At 42.6% G+C, this 20802-nt stretch overlaps 1 protein-coding gene across 3 annotated transcripts in view; it reads left to right on the top strand.

Moving 5' to 3' along the window:
- KCNAB1 (potassium voltage-gated channel subfamily A regulatory beta subunit 1) overlaps window positions 1-20802 on the top strand; it is a 336005-nt gene that overhangs the window by 120095 nt on the left and 195108 nt on the right. Inside the window, exon 1 of one of the 3 annotated variants that reach the window (XM_070406934.1) lies at window positions 7104-8090. The exons of the other annotated variants lie outside the window; for them this stretch is intronic. Coding sequence (XP_070263035.1) covers window positions 7873-8090 — 218 coding nt within the window. The 5' untranslated portion in view covers window positions 7104-7872. Of the gene's footprint in view, window positions 1-7103; window positions 8091-20802 lie in introns of those variants that run through there. 3 annotated transcript variants of the gene reach the window in all.

Here is a 20802-nt window from a genome sequence, read left to right as displayed (position 1 = left end):
ACACTTTTCTTCCAGGGAAGCAGAAGAGTAGACATCTGGAAGTTTCTTTCATTCAGTAGAGCCTTGAGTATTTCCAATTTGGCCTCTCAATTTTACTTTCTCTGTTATTCCAAACCTATGTTCATGCACATCTAAACCCATGCTAATTTTCATAACTGATTCAATTTGTTAGAGTATAATCAATTGTTCTCCAAACCTACATGTTAAGAATTTCTGATAAATAGCAAGCTCCCACCCTCATAATTCCTATTCTAATAGCAAATAATAGGCACACAAACTGGCTTGCCATCTGTACACTTGCATGTTTAAAATTCTTTGGATATTAGCAGATCTTTTCTGTGTTGAATGAATCCAATTTTCCCTGGCTGCATAATTGAATGTTTCCTGGCCCTGGCTGGCTGTGGCTTCCAATGGAAATAAACCATAAATTCTAAGTAGACTCAGCAAAAAGCATTTGACTTTACTTGTAAGAAACTGAATCAATAAAAAATTTTCCAGCCGAAATCGGTTTGGCTCAGTGGATAGAGCGTCGGCCTGCGGACTGAAAGGTCCCAGGTTTGATTCTGGTCGAGGGCACGTGCCTGGGTTGCGGGCACATCCCCAGTAGGAGATGTGCAGGAGGCAGCTGATCGATGTTTCTCTCTCATCGATGTTTCTAACTCTCTATCTCTCTCCCTTCCTCTCTGTAAAAAATCAATAAAATATATTTTAAAAAATTTCCAGGTAATAGGAAAACATTTTTTTCTTGAGTAATGGGAATAAAGTATTATGAAGTATTCAAAAGGTTGGTAAAAGGCATACTCAAAAAGCTACCAAGAATAAATGATTTAATTGTTCTGAAATTTTTAGACTTTTAATATTGAATTTTCCCCCTCACTCATAATAAGAATATGATTTTTCTTAAATGATATTAATGAAATGACACTATTTAAAGCCCTTCTCACAAGGAAATTCTTGCAGTGAGGAGCAGCATGTGCAGTGTTAAGAAGGCAGGCTACCCCCAGGGAAATCCCAGATTTTCAGCTTCCTGACTGTGTCACCTTGGACAACTTATTTACTTCTCTGTGTTACATGTTTTCTAAACTATAGAATGGTGTTGCTAACATAGCACCTCTCCATGGGGTTTTATGAAGAGTAAATGAGTTAATACATGTGAAGTGTTCTTAAGAGTTCCCAGGCTATAGGAAGTGCTGTGTAAGGGTTACTGTTATTAGTAATTGCTGAAGTCTCCTGGTGTGCTTGTTTGAGAGATTAAAGAGGTCCCAATAGCCCCATATTTAATAAATTGAGTTGGATACTTAACAGTTATTAAGTGCCTTCTATGAGCCAAGCACTATTTCATGCAATTCCCACTATTATCTAGAGAGGTATGTTCTTTTTTTTTTTTTTTAAAAAAAATTATTATCTTTATTGATTATGGTATTACATCCTGGTATGTGTCTTTATCCCTCCATTGCCCCCCACCCCGCTCATGCCCTCACCCACCTGGTGTTGGTGTTCATTGGTTATGCTTATATGCACGCATGTAAGTCATTTGGTTGATCTCTCCCCCTTAACCCCACCGTCCCCTACCTTCCTTCTGAGGTTTGACGGTCTGATCAATGCTTCTCTATCTCTGGATCTGTTTTTGTTCATCAGTTTATGTTGTTCATTATAATCCACAAATGAGTAAGAGCATGTGATATTTATCTTTCTCTGGCTGACTTATTTCGCTTAGCATAATGCTTTCCAGGTCCATCCATGCTGTTGTAAATGGTAGGAGTTCCTTCCTTTTTACAGCAGGGTAGTATTCCATTGTATAGAGGTACCACAGGTTTTTAATCCACTCATCTGCTGATGGGCACTTAGGCTGTTTCCAGATCTTAGCTACTGTAAATTGTGCTGCTATGAACATAGGAGTGCATATATCCTTTCTGATTGGTGTTTCTCATTTTTTGGAATATATTCCTAGAAGTGTGATCACTGGGTCAAATGGGAGTTCCATTTTTAGTTTTTTGAGGAAACTCCATACTGTTCTCCACAGTGGCTGCACCAGTCTGCATTCCCACCTGCAGTGCACGAGGGTTCCTTTTTCTCCACATCCTCACCAGTACTTGTCATTTGTTGATTTGTTGATAGCCATTCTGACAGGTGTGAGATGGTACCTCACTGTTGTTTTGATTTGCATCTCTCGGATGATTAGTAACTTTAAGCATGTTTTCATATGTCTCTTGGCCTTCCTTATGTCCTCTTTTGAAAAGTATCTATTTAGGTCCATTTCCCATTTTTTAATTGGGTTATCTTCCTTTTGTTAAGTTGTATGAGTTCCCTGTAAATGTTGGAGATTAAACCCTATCGGAGATAACATTGGCAGATATGTTCTCCTATGCAGTAGGCTTTCTTATTTTGTTGATGGTTTCTTTTGCTGTGCAGAAGCTTTTTATTTTAATGTAGTCCCATTTGTTTATTTTCTCTTTAGTTTCCATTGCCCTAGGACAGTGATGGCGAACCTATGACACGCGTGTCAGAGGTGACACGCGAACTCATTTTTTTGGTTGATTTTTCTTTGTTAAATGGCATTTAAATATATAAAATAAATATCAAAAATATAAGTCTTTGTTTTACTATGGTTGCAAATATAAAAAAATGTCTATATGTGACACAGCACCAGAGTTAAGTTAGGGTTTTTCAAAATGCTGACACGCCGAGCTCAAAAGGTTTGCCATCACTGCCCTAGGAACTGTATCAGTGAAGATATTGCTTTGGCATATGTCTGAGATTTTGCTGCCTGTGTATTCCTCTAGTGAACTTACAGAAAGAGAGATTAAAAAAAATCCCATTTACCATCGCACCAAAAAATTTAAGATGCCTAGGAATAAATTTAACTAAGGAGGTAAAAGACCTGTATTCAGAAAACTACAGGAAACTGAAAAAAGAGATAGAGGAAGACATAAACAGATGGAAGAACATAAGGTGTTCATGGATTGGTAGAAGCAACATCATTAAAGTGTCCATACTACCCAAAGCAATCTATAGATTCAATGCACTCCCCATTAAAATACCAACAGCATATTTCACAGACCTAGAGAGAACTCTCCAAAAATTTATCTGGAATAAAAAAAGACCCCGAATAGCTGCAGCAATCCTGAGAAAGAAGAACAAAGTAGGAGGGATCTCAATACCAGATGTCAAGCTGTATTACAAAGCCACTGTTCTCAAAACTGCCTGGTGCTGGCACAAGAACAGACATATAGACCAATGGAATAGAATAAAGAACCCAGAAATCAACCCAAACTACTATGCTCAGTTAATATTTGACAAAGGAGGCAAGAACATTCAATGGAGTCAAGACAGTCTCTTCAATAAATGGTGCTGGGAAAACTGGACAGATACATGCAAAAAAATGAAACTAGACCACCAACTTACACCATACACAAAAATAAACTCAAAATGGATAAAGGTCTGAAATGTAAGACGGGAAACCATAAAAATACTAGAGGAATCCACAGGCAGCAGAGAGGTATGTTCTTGCACCATTTTTCCTCAGAGGATGCTGAGGTGCAGCAAGGTTGAGAATACTGCTCAGTGGCTCATGGGAGGGAAGGGGGGAACAGAGTTGGGATTCACATCAGCACCAAACTGAACCCACACCCCAGAGCCCTTCCACGTTACCATGAAGACTCCATGATGAGAAGGAGAAGACTGGGTGCAAGTTAAGTAGGCTGTGGTCTGTTCCTTACCAGCTCTGTCACCATGACCCAATGATGACCCTTTGGCATTATTTCCAAAGAATTCCAAATATCAGGTAATAAATAGAGACCAGCTCAGACCACGATGGAATTGCAGAGTTAGTGATAATGAGGCTTTATGTAATCCTGTACTCCACATCTCTCTGAAAAAGCACTTCATGGGATCTGTAGAACAAGAGAGGGTCTTGGAAATAAAAATTTCCAAGTGATAGAGAAGGGGCAGAGAGAACTATAACAACACCCGAGGTCACAGAGAAAGTGGCATCTCTGGGTTGGGAACCCAGGCCTTCAGCTGCTGTTGCAGGCCTCTCTCCACAGCGTTTTTCTCCCTCTGTATGTGTCTTTGTCCTAATATCCTCTTCTTATATGGATGCCAGTAATGTAGGATTAGGGCCCACCCTAATGACCTCATTTTACCTAAATTACCTTTTTAAAGATCCAGTTTTCAATACAGTCACATTCTGAGATACTTACTGGGGGTCAGGACTTCAACATATGGATTGGGGAGGACCCATAACAATATATCTGTTTCTATCTATATATCTATATCTATGTCTACATCCATGTCTCTATCTATGTGTATATACAAATCATCATTTGTGGGGCTTATTTGAACCTGAAATAGTAATAGTGAGAACTCCTCCAAATCCCATTGTGTGACAGTGAAAGCATACATATTCCAAATCCCAATTTCCCCAGCTTAATTAGCAATGTGGCCCGTTAGCACAAGCCTATTAGGAATGAGCATTCTCACAGTCAACTATTGTCTAATTTCCGGGCTCCTGAGACCTACTGCTCCATTAATGTTGGAAGGGTGAGCACAGCTGGGGTAAGTCACCATGCTGCTGGCTGGCTGGCTGTCAGAAAGCCCATGTGGAGTCAGATCTGAAAAGGTGCACTGTGGGCAGCAAGAAAGGGGCTTGTGCTGCGAGCATTCCTCGGGCCTCCGTTACTGGACTCTCTCTGAGACACATACTAGAGGCTGGAACGAACACCTGTCTCTACACAAGAGGTGCAGACGTGAATGTGGGACAGTTACTCCTTTTAAGTGTTCAGGCTAGAAAGGGCAGACTTTTGTGTGAAACTAGAAAGGGCAGACTTTTCTTTCTTCCTTTCTTTTTTTTTAAGGAATGTTTATCCAAGAATTTGGCATATTCCCACACTCTTCCCTCCTTCCTTCCCCCCCCCCCCCCCCCTTATCTCTCTTGCTCAATTATTTATTGAGTGAGGGCCTGCTGTGCACGAGGCACTCTGCTAGGTCCTGTGGGAGATAAAGAGATGACTCAACGGGGCTCTGCCAGGCATGTTTTAATTCTGATAACCTGTTCCCTGTTCTGCTTTTGGTTATGTGTCCCGGCCTTGCTCTGCTAATTCTTGGCAAACCTAAAAGCCACTTCGATGAACAGCGTCAAAGCTTCTGAACCCTTGACATTCTCCTCCTCCCTGTAGAATAGACAGCACCTCCTGTCCCCCAGCCACTGGCTCCTGACCCCTCTGGCCCTGTGACGATCACTGTGCTCATCTTGCCTCCAAGGCTGCTTTATTTTGTCCTTTTTATGAGCTGTTCCTTCTGATTCCTCCCACTTCTTCCTCCTCTCACTGTGACTCTTTTCCTGATCCACACTGATCATTTCCAATGAGCCAGCTTAGTGTGAAAGAAGAAAGGATCTAGTGATCTGCTTCCTCTTTGCCCACTGTTACTTATTCTAGGGAACAAAGATACTGCTTGAAGAACTCCTTCCTTAGAGTTGAGGGTAAAAACCAGGCCTCCTAGGTTCATTTGTTCCTTGCTAAAGCCCTCCCCCCATCCTAAAGTTACTTCCCAGCCACTGAATATGGGGCAGTATGTTAAATTTTTTTCAAGTAAGAGTGGGAAGGGCATGGAGTGTAAAGAATGAGATTTCACAATGAGATTAAACCTTATGTGCAGGTTATAAAATGTTAAAATTCATACCTGAAATAGAATTCAAAGTAGGCACAGGTTCTACTTGAAAATTTAATTCTTACAACTTAATTTGGCTGGGAAGAACTTGATGTTTTTTTTATCATGTAGACACCGCCAGAGCGTGTGTTCTCCCTACCCTGCCAACCCCTGGGAGACAGCCTCCCTCCTCCCCTGCTAATCAAATTCATGCCCCGGCAAAGTCCTACCCCTCTCTGAGGGCTGCCTGGGCAGCCATGAACTCCCTGAGGTCCAGCCTCTGTAAGTCATCTTTGCACCTCAGTTACAAAGTCAGATACTTAGTAGGTTCTCAATAGAAGTGTGGAAAATCAAGAAATGAGACTTTCTCCAGCTCCCTATAATCATTCCCCTGCTAAACCCCAGGGTGTTTAGTGTCTGCACAACTCATTCAAAAACTAACGTGCCTCCGACATTGTTAATGAGCCCCTTTGAGAGGTCAAGGGGGGAAAAGGGAGACATATGTAATACTTTAAACAATAAAGAATTTAAATTTAAAAAATAAAGATGGAATGCTTTGTCCTTTCCACCCAGATTGCCAGTTCCTTGGGGAGAAGGGCAGTGTTTCATTTTTCTCTCCGTATTCCTCTTCACTGCCTAGCGCAGGGATGACTCACAAATATTGTCGATTTGAACCCTGTTCCTTGTTGCTTGACAGCAGTGTCTGTTGGGAACCATGCTTCGAAAACCGATTTTGCAGAAGCCACAATTTTGTTGTAAATACATCTATACAAGGAGTCTGGCTTCCAAGCACTTTGAATGGAGAGATAAGTGGTTATGGGCCCGTTGGTGCTCAGTTTGATGCAACCCCATTTATCGAGCAGTTGCTCTGCACCTGACACTGCCCCGGGTGATGTTCCTGCCTCCCATCTCGCTGCTCACCCCTGATCTGGGGACAGTGCTTGTCCAGCTGGCCATAGATGACCAGGGGGTAGTGCACATGCTTCCAGACACCAGGCCTGGACCCTGCTGGGTAGTCATGGGGACCTGCTGCTTGCCCAGTGCAGGCCCCTTCGGGGTGATGCCAGGTTGCTGCCTCCTCCCCCATCCTTGGCCCTCCCTGGGGAGCCAGAATAAATTTTGCAGTAAGTTCCATGACTTGACTCCAAAAAGTCTGCACTGTGGCTTTTCAGGAAACTTCAAACTTATCTGCTTAAGAAATAATGCAAAGGGGAAATGAATGCTGGCAAGGCTAAGAGGGATTTCCGGCTGTGTCTTCCCAAGCCAGCCAGCCGGTCAGAGTATTCCCGTGTTAATTCACTGGCATGATCTTGGCGGCAGCACCCCCCCCCCCCCGCCCCCCACTCTGCCTTCCCCCAGTTCCAACTGCTGTGCTGCAGCAGGATTTGGGTTGAATCTGGGCAGAGTCCCCCTTCCCCCCCTTTTAGGAGCAGCCCTCGGGATTCTGTTACCGCACGCACGAGCCTGTGAAAGTGATCCTCGCCTTCCCTTGCACACAAAGGCAGGAGCTCTTTAAGGGAGCTGCCTGCTCCTCCGCACAGCTGCAAGCCAGGGCTCCTGTGGGCTCAGCCACCCAAGCTTTGGCCTGAACATGAGTGGGGAGGGGTCTTGAGGAGCCCCCAGGACATCCCGGAGCGGGGCAGGGAGGGAGCAGGCAGTCTGCGCGGATGGAGACCACCGGTCCCCGGGGATCGGATTAGGATTAGCCGCTGCTCGGGATGCTCTGCGCGCCGCTTGAGCATCCTGCCTGTGGTCCAGAGGGTGCGGGCAGCGCGCGCTGCGGAATGCCTGCGTGGATTTGACCCAGCGCCCAGAGGCGAGCCCGCATTCGGACACGGCGGATGGGCTTCCGGCCGGGCTGCGCGCAGGCAGCACGAACGCTCAGCTCCAGGCGGCTGCGAAAGCCTCCGGGCTGCATGGATTTGGCTGTTTCGGCAGCGGAGATTCCTACCCGGGAGGATCGGAGAGCTCTATCCGCGCTCCAGCTGTGACAACTTCGGGGCTGGCTGCTGACTTCTGTGGGGTCCGGGCTCTGTCGTGCCCTGCAGCCGCTCCTGCCGCTCCCCGCCCCGAAGTCTGCCGCCAGGACTCCCCGATCGCATCCCCAGCAAGGGGGCCAAGGAGGGGTTAAAAGACGAGCAGCAACCCTCCCAACTAGTCAACCTCTCGTGACTGCCTGGGTTCGGGGGTTCTGAGAGGGACCGTGCGCTGCCCGGGGAAGCGATGCAAGTCTCCATAGCCTGCACAGAGCACAATCTGAAGAGCCGGAATGGTGAGGACCGACTTCTGAGCAAGCAGAGCTCCAACGCCCCCAATGTGAACGCAGCCCGGGCCAAGTTCCGCACGGTCGCTATCATCGCGCGCAGCCTGGGGACCTTCACCCCTCAGCATCACATTTCTCTCAAAGAGTCCACCGCCAAGCAGACTGGCATGAAATATAGGTATGGATGTAAGCTTTCCTCTCCCCTGGGTTGCCGGGGTCTGTACAGGTGCAGTGGACACAGTTCATCAGGTTTGCAAAGTGACTTACTTATTGGTGGGCCATTAATTTAGAATTCTCAGGTGTCCCTGATATAGCTCCTTAGGAGGGCAGGAAACCCACATTGTGGTGTGTGTGCATAGGATTTGAAAACATGCAGCCCATTTTGTATATTCTGAAGTGTTAGGTACACCTTGGGAGCTGTATGCAATCTATTCTGCAGGGAGTAACACAACTGCTGGGAACTGGTTTTGAGATCAGGGTAGCTTTTCAGCAGCATGTGGTTGTCCTAGTTTAGGGTACAGACTGTAGTTTCTGTGATTATACGATTAAAAATAGTTTCCCATCTAGTACTCCTTCTTATCTATCTCTTGAAAGATCACGGTAACAAATGCTACGCAAGCTTTTGAGGAAGTTTTGTTGCAAATTAGATTGAAGGCTGACATTTAGATCTAAATTTAAGTAAAATGTAGACGCTGTTGTGAAGTATGGAGAAAAAGCCCGTTGTTGTAATACTACTAGTTTCCTCATAAATTTTTAAGGTCACTCTTCCTCTGTAGTTTTCCGTAGTTGATAATCCTCATGGTGATAGTTGATGCTCTCTTAAATAGGGAATGACTTACATTTGAGAAGTAGAAAATTGCGTTATTCAGTTATATGTCTCCTGCCTCTGCTTTGCACTGAAGTTTTCTGACTTTATTGCTCTTAAACTACTGTGTTTCTAATATCAAAGAATGTTTGCAAACGCTGAGGAGAAAAGCTAGTGAAGCATGTTTCAAAGGCTTTGGTTACCCTAACATGCAGATAGGATTTTGTCAGTGATTTATATTTCACTGTCCAACCTCTTTCTTAGGAACCAGGTTTTAGGATAGCAGGAATGCAGTGCAATTAAAATAGTGCACACCCAAGATTGTTTCTCAGGTGGGATTTTTGAAATAAGCATTTAAACCAATTTCTATAAAACTTGTCCTTGAAAAAGTTTCTTTGCAGAGTAACAGGAAAGCTTCTTATTGCAAAAAACTTCAGGCACTGTTGTTTTGATATATTTTTGAGGCATTAAGGAAGCAAGCTGTGAGTGGGGGCAGGGGTCAGGGCACTATAAACCATGGCTAAAACCGGACCTCAGGATAATGCAAGCAGCCTGACTCCAGGCAGCTCCGCATGTGTCAGCAATGTGAGCATCTCTGCTTACCTGATATTCCATGATGGAGAGTGGGGCCCCACAGAGACAGTCTGCTAACTGAGACTGCAGTCTTGAGTGCCCTGGCACTTTCTATTGCTGCTTCTGTGGCACACACCCAACCCCTGCCCCGTGGATACAGCGCTGCTCTGCATCCGATTCAGCAGCTGAGATGAAGATGGGCTGCTTGCTGCTTTCCTCTGTAGGGCCCCTAGGCACGGGACACTCAGGGTTAAGGCAGATCAGAGAGGTGATTTGAATTGTGGTCTCCAGCATGTTAGCCGCACCACGAGCTTCCTTTTTGTAAACCAGAAGAAACAAAAACCCTTCCTTTCTGGTGGCAGAATTTCCTAGTTGCTTGGGTATCACTGTATTGGAAGAGATTGGTCTTATGATGGCTTTCAGACACAGGAGATTTCTATTAAGGGTTTTCTGGTAATAGTTGCTCAGCTCAGATGGGATGATAATTGCCTCTCTTTACCAAAAGGTGTGCAAGTAAGATTCACGTGGACACCTTTCATTACTGGTAATTAAAACCTGCTCTTTTCTGACAAAAAGGTAAGCCACCTGTGGTCTTCAGTGTACTCTGAATTTACTAGTAATATGCTATTTATTGTTTATGGTGACTGGATAAGATACCTGGTCTCCACTGTCCTCTTATGACTTAACCCCTGTCTTTTTCAAATTCTACTCAGAGTGACCTTAGGGAAAAAAATGAGATTATGCCAAATGTACACTAAGATTTTCTTAGTGTTGGAGAGACAGAGGCGAGAGGAGAAAGAGGCTAACTATACACTTTAAAAACAATGAAAGGAATTGCTTTATTAGCCCAGTTATCTTTTTTCTTTGAAAATGATGTCACTAAAATATAATATCCATGTGTAGACTATTGATTGATGATAACAAATGGCAAAACATAAAATATGCCATAGAGTTGGGGAGGGAATTGGCTTACGTAAGTGATCAGGAAAAATGTCTGAAGGAACTAGAATGGAAAGTCACTGTCTAATTGTGTTTATAATAATACTTTTATCCTTATCCTGGCCGGGTGACTCAGTTGGTTGGAGTGTCATCCCGTACTCCAAAAGGTCTAAGGTTGGATTCCTGATCAGGGCACATACCCAGGATGCAAGTTCGATTCTCTTTTGGGGCACATACGAAGGAAACTGATCAATCTCTCTCTCTCTCTCTCTCTCTCTCTCTCTCAACATATCCTTGGGTGAGGATTAAATAACAATATTCTTATCCTTGAAAATTATTTCATTAGGCATAGTTTAATTGGGATCCACAAACCCTAGAAGATAAAGATTATTATCTTTTTGTGTATTTTTTGAGGAGAGGGTTCATAGCTTTCATCAGAATTTGAAAAGTGTCTACCTCTCAAAAATTGTTCAAAAGCAGTGTTATAGAGTAAAGAGATATTCATTTAGTCAAAAAATATTTACTGCGCACCTATTCTGCACCAGGAACCTTACTGAACTGGGTGCACAAAGGTATGGAAACCAGGCAAGGTTTGGGGCTTACACTCAGGTTGGGAAAACAAACAAACAAACAAACAATAATCTATTGTAAGACATTCCCATGAAGGATATGTTTTGGCGGGTGATAGTCATGCCTGGGCCAACTTAGTTTATCCGTTTTGAGGCTACCATCTCTGCTTTAGTTTCAGGACTATGACTGCATCTTGGGGCACAGGTAATTGTGCCCATATCTGCCATCTGTTTTTGCCACCCAAGGGACTTCTTTTAGGTACCAATCATGCTGTAAGGTTCTGCCTGGCCATTGAGGAGTTATCTATAACCCTGATAAATAAATAGAATGCCTTCTGCTCATATAATGCATTATGATTTTTAAAGCCCAACTCATATCATAGTCTGTGATTACCATTCATTAATCAAGAACTCATGAACTTGGATTTTAGAAATAATATACACTTGTGTGAAGCATCTGAATTCTGCAAGAATAAAGTGCTCAAATCCACTATTAGACCCACACTACCACTGCGCAAGAATCTTGCATAAAATTAGCTATTGTTTCAAGGCTAAGGATGGAAAAATAATCGACGAGAACAATTTGCTACTCAATGATACTGTCAGCCCAAAGAACAAGATTCCACGCAATGTTTATCCTGGGGACTGTCCTATATTGTAAATAACAGAACTATTTATTACATTACTTAGAGTATTTACACTTGTGCTTTGTTAATGTGTTTGTATTTCTTTATGTTAATTTTGTGTGTTTTTAATCTCAGACTTCATTAGACCATGCTAGAGTTTGATGTACAATCTGCAACCATATGTGATAGATGTAGATACACACATGAGCCTTTCATCCTAAGAAAGCCAAATCACTCAGAACCGACGTTAAGCCAGATTGGTTTGGTTATTTTTGCTTGTTTGGTTGTTGGCATCATTTTTATAAATCTTTAGAATGATTCAGCTACTAGATTTCACATCGTCTCAGTGCTTTTGTCATTCAGAATTGAGCACATTTGTACTGATGAGCTACCTCCAATTCTATCATTGTTACTTTAGCTCTAGAGCAAATTGAATATTGATGGATGCAATTTCGTTGAGAAAAATTTTCTCTGTAACACATACATTCACATCAATATAGTCTTGTGCTGTATAGTTACATAAGACATGTTAAAATTCTTAAGAGGATTCTTTACCAGAAGTATTGCCTGAGCAATAATCTGAATTCCACTAAAAAACTTCTTTTTCCAGTTTTTTAGGTCAATCACATTGCCACTTCTGTCATTTAAAAGTTTTTAAAATAATTATAGATTCATAGGAATTCACACACACACACACACACACACACACACGGAATTTCCTTGTACCTTTAATCCAGTTTTTTTTTTCTAGTGGTCATATCTTATATAACTACAGTACAACACCAAAACTAGTAAATTGACATAGGTACACTCCACAGAATTTATTCATTTTATACCAGTTACATATATACTCATGTGTGTGTGTTTATATGTCTACAGTTTCATCACCTGTGGAAGTTGTGTAACTATCACCACCATGAAGCAGAATTGTTCCATTATCACAAGGCTCCCTCAAACTACCCTTTTACAGCCACAGCCACATACTCCTCCCCAATCCCTAATCTTTGGCAACCACTAATTTGTGATCCATCTCTACAGTTTTGTTGTTTCAAAAACCTTATATAAATGGAATCATACCGTTTTTTAATATTTGGGAATTGGCTTTTTCCCCCACTTAGCATAACCCCTTTGAGACCCATCCAAATTGTTGTGTGTATCAATAATTCATGTCTTTTCATTGCTAAGTAGTCTTCTGTGGTGTGGATGTTCCACAGTGTTTTTTAACCATTCATCCACTGAGGGACAATCAGGTTCGTGTCATTGTTCCTTTTAGGATGCATTAGAAACCATGAGATTATAGCATTATTTCCAAGTCACTTAGTAGCTCAGAATATAACATTCAAACTACTTAACAGGCACCTGAGGTCCTTCATGGTCTGATTTCCATCATGCTTTCCCATTGCTATTCTTTGTTTTCTCATTTTACCGCCAACTTCATGCTTGAGGTAAGGACTGCTCGTGGTACCCTGAACCTTCTTGTGTGTTTTTTTATGTCTCTGTATCATTCTTCACACTGGTCCTTCTGTCCTGGAATGCTCCTACCCCTCTTGACAAGTCAGGCAAACTCCCATGCATCCTCCAAGACCCAACTCTAGCATAATCTTCTATGTGAAACCCTTGGCTCCCTCGCATATAGCATTACTCTTTACTGCCTTCACTGCATTTGGTTCTTACTTCTGTTCTTGAAATGATTGATTGCATGGTGCTGGTGTTACATATCTGCATCTGTGTCTTCCCCATCAGTCTGTGAGCAGCATGAGGTCTGGATTTTATTCACCTCTGTAACCTGGCACCTAGCACATAATAGCTACTTGGAAAATGACTACACATGTGGGACACTCTGCTAAGTGCTGCAGATACAGAGAATGAGAGTCCTTTCTGGAATATTTACAGTTTAGTCTGACTAGTTTTCTACACAAAGGGCTGCCTATGTTAAGGGATACAAAAAATAAATCTTGCAGTAGTTTGAGGAGACCTCATTCACCAGGGCTGCCATAGTCAGGGAGAGGTTTCGTGAAAAAGGTGATTAGTGGAGCTTGGTATTGAGGAAGGAGAAATACCAAGATGAGCAGAGAGGAGGAGGACAACAGCTTTCATCAGGGGAAACAGCATGTCCCAAAGACTGCATGGAGTGGTGAGAAGTCATGGAATAGGGTGGAGGGTTTGTGCGGGCAAGTAGTGAGAGAGCATATTGTAGAGTTAAAGAGGGATTAGGTGATGGTGCCTTGGAGGTCAGGGTAAGTAAGTTAGACAGGAGGTAAACATCAGCAATGGTGGAACCTCTATAGGTTTTTGATCAGAGTGTCTGGTTACACAATTCTGTCAAGAGAGGCTTAAACTGGCAGTTGCTCACAAAAGGAAATTCATGGTCTCACTTCCCACTCCATATTTTACATTTGAAATAAGAGAATTTATGTTGAATTCTGTAGCACTCCCTATTTTTCTATGTAGAATCAAGACCACCTAGAAAAGACACAGAGCAGGTGCCTTCCCCATGCCATTCCTACCCCAGCCTCTTTATTAAAGCACAGGTCTCATCCACTGTTCTTTACCTCCTACGAAAGGTGGGCAGACTTTGAGTCAAAGCAATTGAAGTGAGATCAGTCTTGCCAGCCCATTACGTAAAAGGCACCGTGTGTGTGTGTGTGTGTGTGTGTGTGTGCCTCCGTGTAGGGAAAAGTGGGAGGAAATAGGTGGGCTGAAGTGGAAGAGGAGAAGAGCCAGCTCTGTGGCTGTGTTTCAAATAGAAATATTTGATTTTAGTCCAGAGAAGAGAGCAGCTTGGTTACTTAAAATGCCATTTATTTTTTTTCCTCTTTTTTGGTAAAGAGTACAGTTGTCATTCCCACTGACTCCCATCATGGGTGTGGGCTTTCCTCTCTTCCTCAAAGCAAAATGCTGAGAATGGGGAGGAACCTTCCTGAAAATTAGTTGCTGACTCAATCTCATGGAGTTTATTCCACCTCTGCAAAGCACCAGTCAGAAGTCTGGCATCCATGGGATGGTGAGAAAATGGTAGGAGGGAGGGAGCCTCCTGGAAGTTGTTAGGCAAAAGCAGTTCCAGGTCCATGGCTGTGTGTGTGTGTGTGTGTGTGTGTGTGTGTACGTACATGTGCAAGGGAAGGCATCCATCCAGTGTTTCCAGAAGTAGTGCATCTTCTAGCTGCAATTTTTAACTGGGTTGCTTCAGATAGAGTCCTTGATCCCAAATCTACCTAATAACCCCTTTTAGAAGTGCCCTCATGTTAATAGGTATCCTTCTTAAAAATGTTCTGAAAACATTTCAACTTGAGGTAATTTGAGAAATGTTCTGAGAGGAGAAGAAAACAGCATTAGATTCAAAAGGAAAATCAGATGAATAAATTTGACTGATTTTTCAAATTCATTTTATCAAATTCATTGTCTATTACTAGTCTATTTTTTTTAAATATATTTTATTGATTTTTTACAGAGAGGAAGGGAGAGAGATAGAGAGTTAGAAACATTGATGAGAGAGAAACATCGATCAGCTGCCTCCTGCACATCTCTTACTGGGGATGTGCCCGCAACCCAGGTACATGCCCTCGACCGGAATCGAACCTGGGACCTTTCAGTCCGCAGGCCGACGCTCTATCCACTGAGCCAAACCGGTTCCGGCTATTACTAGTCTATTAATTGATGAATAGTATGAGGTTTAAGTGCAGTGAATCTGATTAAAATATATGACTCTTGGTTTCCTTGAGTATTACTCAAAACTCCTTTTGGGAGAGGAAACCCCTTTGTGAAAAGAATTGAATTCACAAGCATCAATTCATACTTTTCCTACAAGAATGTCATAGTCATTATGATAGTTATAGACATAAAAAAAAGGGTTCAATGTTGCAAATTAATCATGTGTGCTTAACAAACATCACTGTCACCAGTTTTCCACTCTTCTCAATATTAGGAAATAAAGCGATAGAGACTGAGGAATTTAAGGCAAAAGTCTTCAAAATTCCCATTTCAGTGTTGAGAATGATTGACTAATCCTGTGCGATCTCTAGTAATGAATGCGTGAGCAGCGGCGTCCCCAGGGAGGGGACTTCAGGTGCCATCTAGTTCAGTCACCTTGGTTTACAGAGAACGGCCAGTTCCTTGGCCAGAGCTACTCGGGGAACAGATGGAGAGTCAATGCCAAGCTCAGGTCTCCTGACATCATGAGTAGGATTCGCGCACTCCTTTAGTTTCTACGTTGCAACTTCTTGGTTATGCCCCATGTTTTCAACACAGGAGAGAAGCACAGTGCATTAATGCTTCTAGAAGGGACAATTCCCTCCGACACATATGCACAGTTTGCAGTTTAGCTTTTATCTCTAGAAGCAGCAAAGCCATGCTGTGCACTGAGAGCCAGACCAGCTTTTTTCACCGCCTGCAGAGCTGTGAGGACCCCAAAGTATCCCCACGATAGCCTTTGACTTGTACATGTTCTGAAGCTGGCCATAAATTAATTTCCAGGTGACAGTGTGCTCAGCATCACCATTGGTAAAGAACTGGTTTCTCAGAAAGAGCTCTAGGAAACCATGGGCACAGTGATCAGACGGTGCAACGTGTCAGTCGTGTCAGTCCTGGATCAGAAATGCTCAAATGGGCATTCAGCACCGAGCATGCTTTACTCTCCTTCATGCTTTCAGAGGTTACTTGGAAACCTTGCTCCTGGGACTCAGAATCAAAGTCCATTTAAAAATCCTCCTTGCAGGTTGATTTTCAGTTACTCAGATTGGAAACCAAAACAGAAGCCCAGCAGTGATTTTTCTTTTTCCCTTAGAATCGACAGCGAGGGAGGTCTCTGAGAGCTCTTGCACGGGCCATCTGGTGCAGCCCTCGTGAGAAATCTGCACAGTTTTTCCAATTTACACTGTGCAGCAAGTACTTGTAAAGGCCCCTGAAGAAATATTGTGTAATCTCCTTTCACAGCAGTCATGAAAAAATTTGGCTCTTCTTTCTAAGAATCAGAATCATTCATTAAGCTCTGAAATGCTCAGAGGAAGCAATAAGGTGAGGGTGCTTAGATGGCTCGTCTATTGTCTGGATCCTAACAGTTTAGAAAGTGGAAATAGAAGATTGAGGGACAAGAAAGCAAGGGCACGGCAGTGGGGCAAGGGGGAGGGGCACTCAGTGGCATGTGAAGGACCCCCCACCCCTGGGACACCAGGGAGGGGACGCCTTCCCATTCTGATTCCAGCACCCGCTCATCTGGGATGACTGTTCTGCTGCTGAACCATCCAAGAGTGAATAAAAGCATTTCCCGAAGTCAAAGTCCTTCTTGCAATTGACTCAGCTCATTCCGAGCTGTATGGAAAGCTTCTGGGTCTGTCCTTGATTGAAATAGAAAATGAGCAGCAATAATTTCCTGCCTCGTAAGGCTTCTGGTACTTGAAAACCATTACCACGACAGCCTCCTAATTCCAGGATGGTTCTCATCCTTTCCTCCTAGATTTCGTTTTCCGACTCCCAACTGTAATTATGGCTGGCATTTAAACCCTCTACAGCATGACTACATCTCCTTGAAGTCCTCCAGAGCTGGATACAGTTTGAAGTAAAAGTCTAGACTTTTTAATACAGAATAGCAAGATTGCCTAATAATAGAAGCAAACTCTATCTCCTTGTTTGCATTTTATGGTCATGCTTACTGTATTTGCAGAAAAATCCTTTTAATATTTTGAGTCAATCTTTGAAAAATTTGCTGTGAAACATTTTTTTTTTTAAAAATTCTAACTTATTTGCTAGAATCGTGGAGGATGGCTGTGCTGATACATAGTAATTCTTGTAGGATCGTCAGCTCTAAATATTATAATGGTGATAACTGATGTCTCTTGAGTTGAAGAAGCATGAAAAGGTCAACTTTAATCTATAAGTTTCAATGCTGGTTGAGTATCCACATAAAAACTAACAAGGTATGGTACAATTAATCTGACTTTTTATGGACTCTTATAGAGAAGTGTTTTTCAATCTAGCAGGTTTAAATGTAAAGGCAAGTGCGCATGGCTAGTCTTATTAACAAGAGAAGTTTTCTGCATTTGTAATTACCACCTTCCAGGAGAACATCCCAGAAGGGACTCAGTTGCAGTGTTCTTCATGATGAGTTTGTATGTACTGGAAGGCCCATTTGGTTTAAAAGAGCTCTTACGTAAGAAAAGCAAGCTTTCCCCTGAAGAACATATGCTAATAAAATACCCTCTTTCCCATTTCTTTGAAATTAGTTTCCACTTTAAACTTGGTTTTTATGCCACTGAGTTTTGTTGGTAGTGTCTTTGGCCTGAGACCAGAGCAGCAAGCTTATTATAAAAATCAATCATGTAAATAATACGACTTTAATGAATGTGCCTTCTCTCTCTCTCAACTCAAGAACCAGCAACGCATTCCCTTGAGGCATTTGATGAACATAAACCTCTTTGACTGGCCATTACTATGTTTCCTACCTCTTCACGCATGAGCGCTTCCGTATCATCTTGTACGTACTGAAAAAGCTGAAAATCCAGAAGTCTTAGTCCAATTCCAGAGGGTGTTCATCTTGGATATAGGATTAGTTTTAATGAAGAGAAAATAAATGAAGTGTAAAGGGACTCAAAAAGAAAGTGGGTGTTGGGAAATTCATGGCCTCACTTCTCACTCAATAGTGGCTTATCTTTTGTTTCCAAGGAAGAAGGTTAAGGTTTCAATTTCCCTCAAATATAATTTCTCCAAAAGGTCTAGACTTTTCAATAGAGAATAGCAAGTTTCATGAATTAGGATATGAACAACTCAGGAGGCCTGGATCTCAGTCCAGAAAAGCACAGGATCATTCTTAACCACAAAAACCAGCGCACACGTGCCTGGGGACTCCAGCCTCCACCAGATGTTTCCTGCGGGCTTTAGCAGGACCTTCTGTGGTCCTATTTCAAAACGAGAGGTGATTTAAAAGGGGTCCAGCAAGAATCCTTAGTTTCCTATCCTGCAACAAACTGCCATGAAATGAGTGCCTTAAAACAACACAAATGCATTCTCTTACAGTTCTGGAGTCTGAAGCCTAAAATCAAGGTATCGGCAGGGCCATGTTCTCCCTGAAGGCTGCAGGGTAGGAATTAATTTCCCTCCCTTTTCCCAGTTCCAGAGGCCACTTACATTCCTTAGCTCCTGGCTCCTTTATCCACCTTCAAAGCGCATCTCTTCAACTTCTGATTTTGTCTTCACCTCTTTCTCTCAGTTTGATACCCTGGTCTTCTCTTGACAAAGCCTGTTGTGATAGCGCTGGGCCCAATAGGTAATCCAGGATGACCTCTCCATCTTGAAACCTTTAACTTAATCACCACTGCAATGTCCCGTTTACTATGTAAGGTAATATTATTGACAGATTCCACGAATTAGGACATGAACAACTTGGGGCTATTATACAGGCTACCCAACATATCATGCAAATATGTGGCAAATGAGAGGAGAGAGTGAAAGGAACCCTAAAGTATAAAACATTACATCCTCATCACTTTCTCTAGCATCCAAGACTTATTCAGGTGAGGTGAGACAGCTAAAGTAATAATGAGGTCCTTGAAAAGGCAGGGCACTGGGATTTCAGTGTGTAAGGCTACAGCTAGGTTTTGAATCAGAATAAAAATTCCCTTTTCCAGTGTGTAGCTTCAGTGTGAAGAGTTTAAACAGTTTTATCTTGGTCTTGGCAACTACTACAACGGCGACTACGTATCGCCTGAGTCTGCTCTGCTCCTTAGCTCCCTTCAATGCAGTACTTACTAGAAATACCCCTTTTTCCTTTTCCTGTTTTCCTTTCAAGACCAAAGAACAAATGAGAAGATTTGACATTCGTAGAAAAATCAATAGGTAACCATAAAGATCAGCTGTAATTAAATTTCCGGTGGGTCAACAAGTTATACCCACCTCCACATTTCAGGACGATGACCAGTGAGATATGGACTCCCCCTCCTTCCCAGCATCTGGGATGGTGGGAGCCGCAGCAGCAGCCCACTTTTCATTCTGATGGGGTGCATCTGTGAGGCTCTCTGCACATCTCATAATAGAATTTTACCTTTCCGCCTAGTTCCTACTGTCCCTGCCTCATAGCAGTTGTCATGGCAGTATTGTGGGGGAGGAAAGAAGGTGTTTTTTGCAAGGATGTAAAAACTTTTTCCTGAACTCTTTGTTAAATATTATTCACTTGAAGCCATTAGGTTGGCTAGTCATTTTATTTTCATCACAAAAGGCTTTTATTCTTAGTCATAAAATCTGTACATATTCTGACACAGATTTTCAAATGTTTTAAATCTCATGCAGTTTTCCTCTGTGGAGCTTGGTCTCACCTACCAATAGAGGAAGCTGGTTGTTGCTCAGTTTTTCCATCTCCTTCCAAAGACCCACAGCTCCTCAACCACCGCTTAGAATAGTGGGCTTTGAAGATTACATGTTCTCGATGCCAAATAATTTAAATCTACACCCTCGCTTGGCATGCAAGCAATAAGTACCAGATTGCATCAAATTTGGGGCAAAATAGTAGATCAAAGTAAGTTAGAAAAGAGACTCACTGGAGATTCAGAAATCAGGGGAGTTGAGAGTTAAAGCTCAACCTTGGCCTATCATTCATTTTCTTGTGGCCAGATACTGTTTCCTGGAGGCTGTAGGGAAGGCAATTCTTGACGGAATTGAGGAAATGATGCTCTAGGGACCCTGCTGACTGTGGACTGTGCTACTGCCCTCAACTATGAAGCTGGGTGCAGTGCATGGGCTGGGATGCAATGGTGCGAGAAGTCACTGTAAAGCAGAAATGGGCAGGTGTTGTGGTAGAATCCTGCACAGGGCTAGGCAGCTCCACATGTGTTTTCAACTCAGTGTCATTTTGATATAGACAGGACAGTGAATTTGGAGCCAACAAGAAGCACTAAGCCTCTCATGTAGGGCAGGAAGGAAGGGGGAGAGCCGGACCTACCCTTGCTGCCCACCGAAGTATTACCAATCAGGTCTGTATTCTAACTCAGAGAAGACATTTTCCTTAGGCCTAATGCAAATCCAGCAATGACAACATTGGTTAATGTTGACAGCAGAACAGAAAAATGAGCAAATTGAAGTCTGTATGTTTATTCTGCTAATGAACTCCGCCTGATTTCAGGTCATTGATAGCCACTAATGAAACAAATATGTGAACTTCAATTTCGCTTCTTAGCAGGAAGGCAATGCTGTCACGTGACAATAGCCTTGATAAAAATATTTGACCTTACTTTAGCAGCGATTCATTTTAGGAATAGAAACATTCATAAAATGTTAGTGTATAATTTTTCTTGTTGGTTATTCCTGAGATAGAAATACCTTGGGGACAGTGTTTGACGAGACAAATGCTAATTATCAGCATGTGTGAATAACATACTGCGCCACTAAAAAGCA

Source organism: Myotis yumanensis, unplaced genomic scaffold, assembly GCF_028538775.1.
Source record: "Myotis yumanensis isolate MYYU_CA2020_CCGP unplaced genomic scaffold, mMyoYum1.0.hap1 SCAF_2, whole genome shotgun sequence".
Classification (NCBI taxonomy): Eukaryota; Metazoa; Chordata; class Mammalia; order Chiroptera; family Vespertilionidae; genus Myotis; species Myotis yumanensis.
Note: the sequence above shows the minus strand (reverse complement) of the source record. Positions and strands in the feature narration are given on the sequence as shown.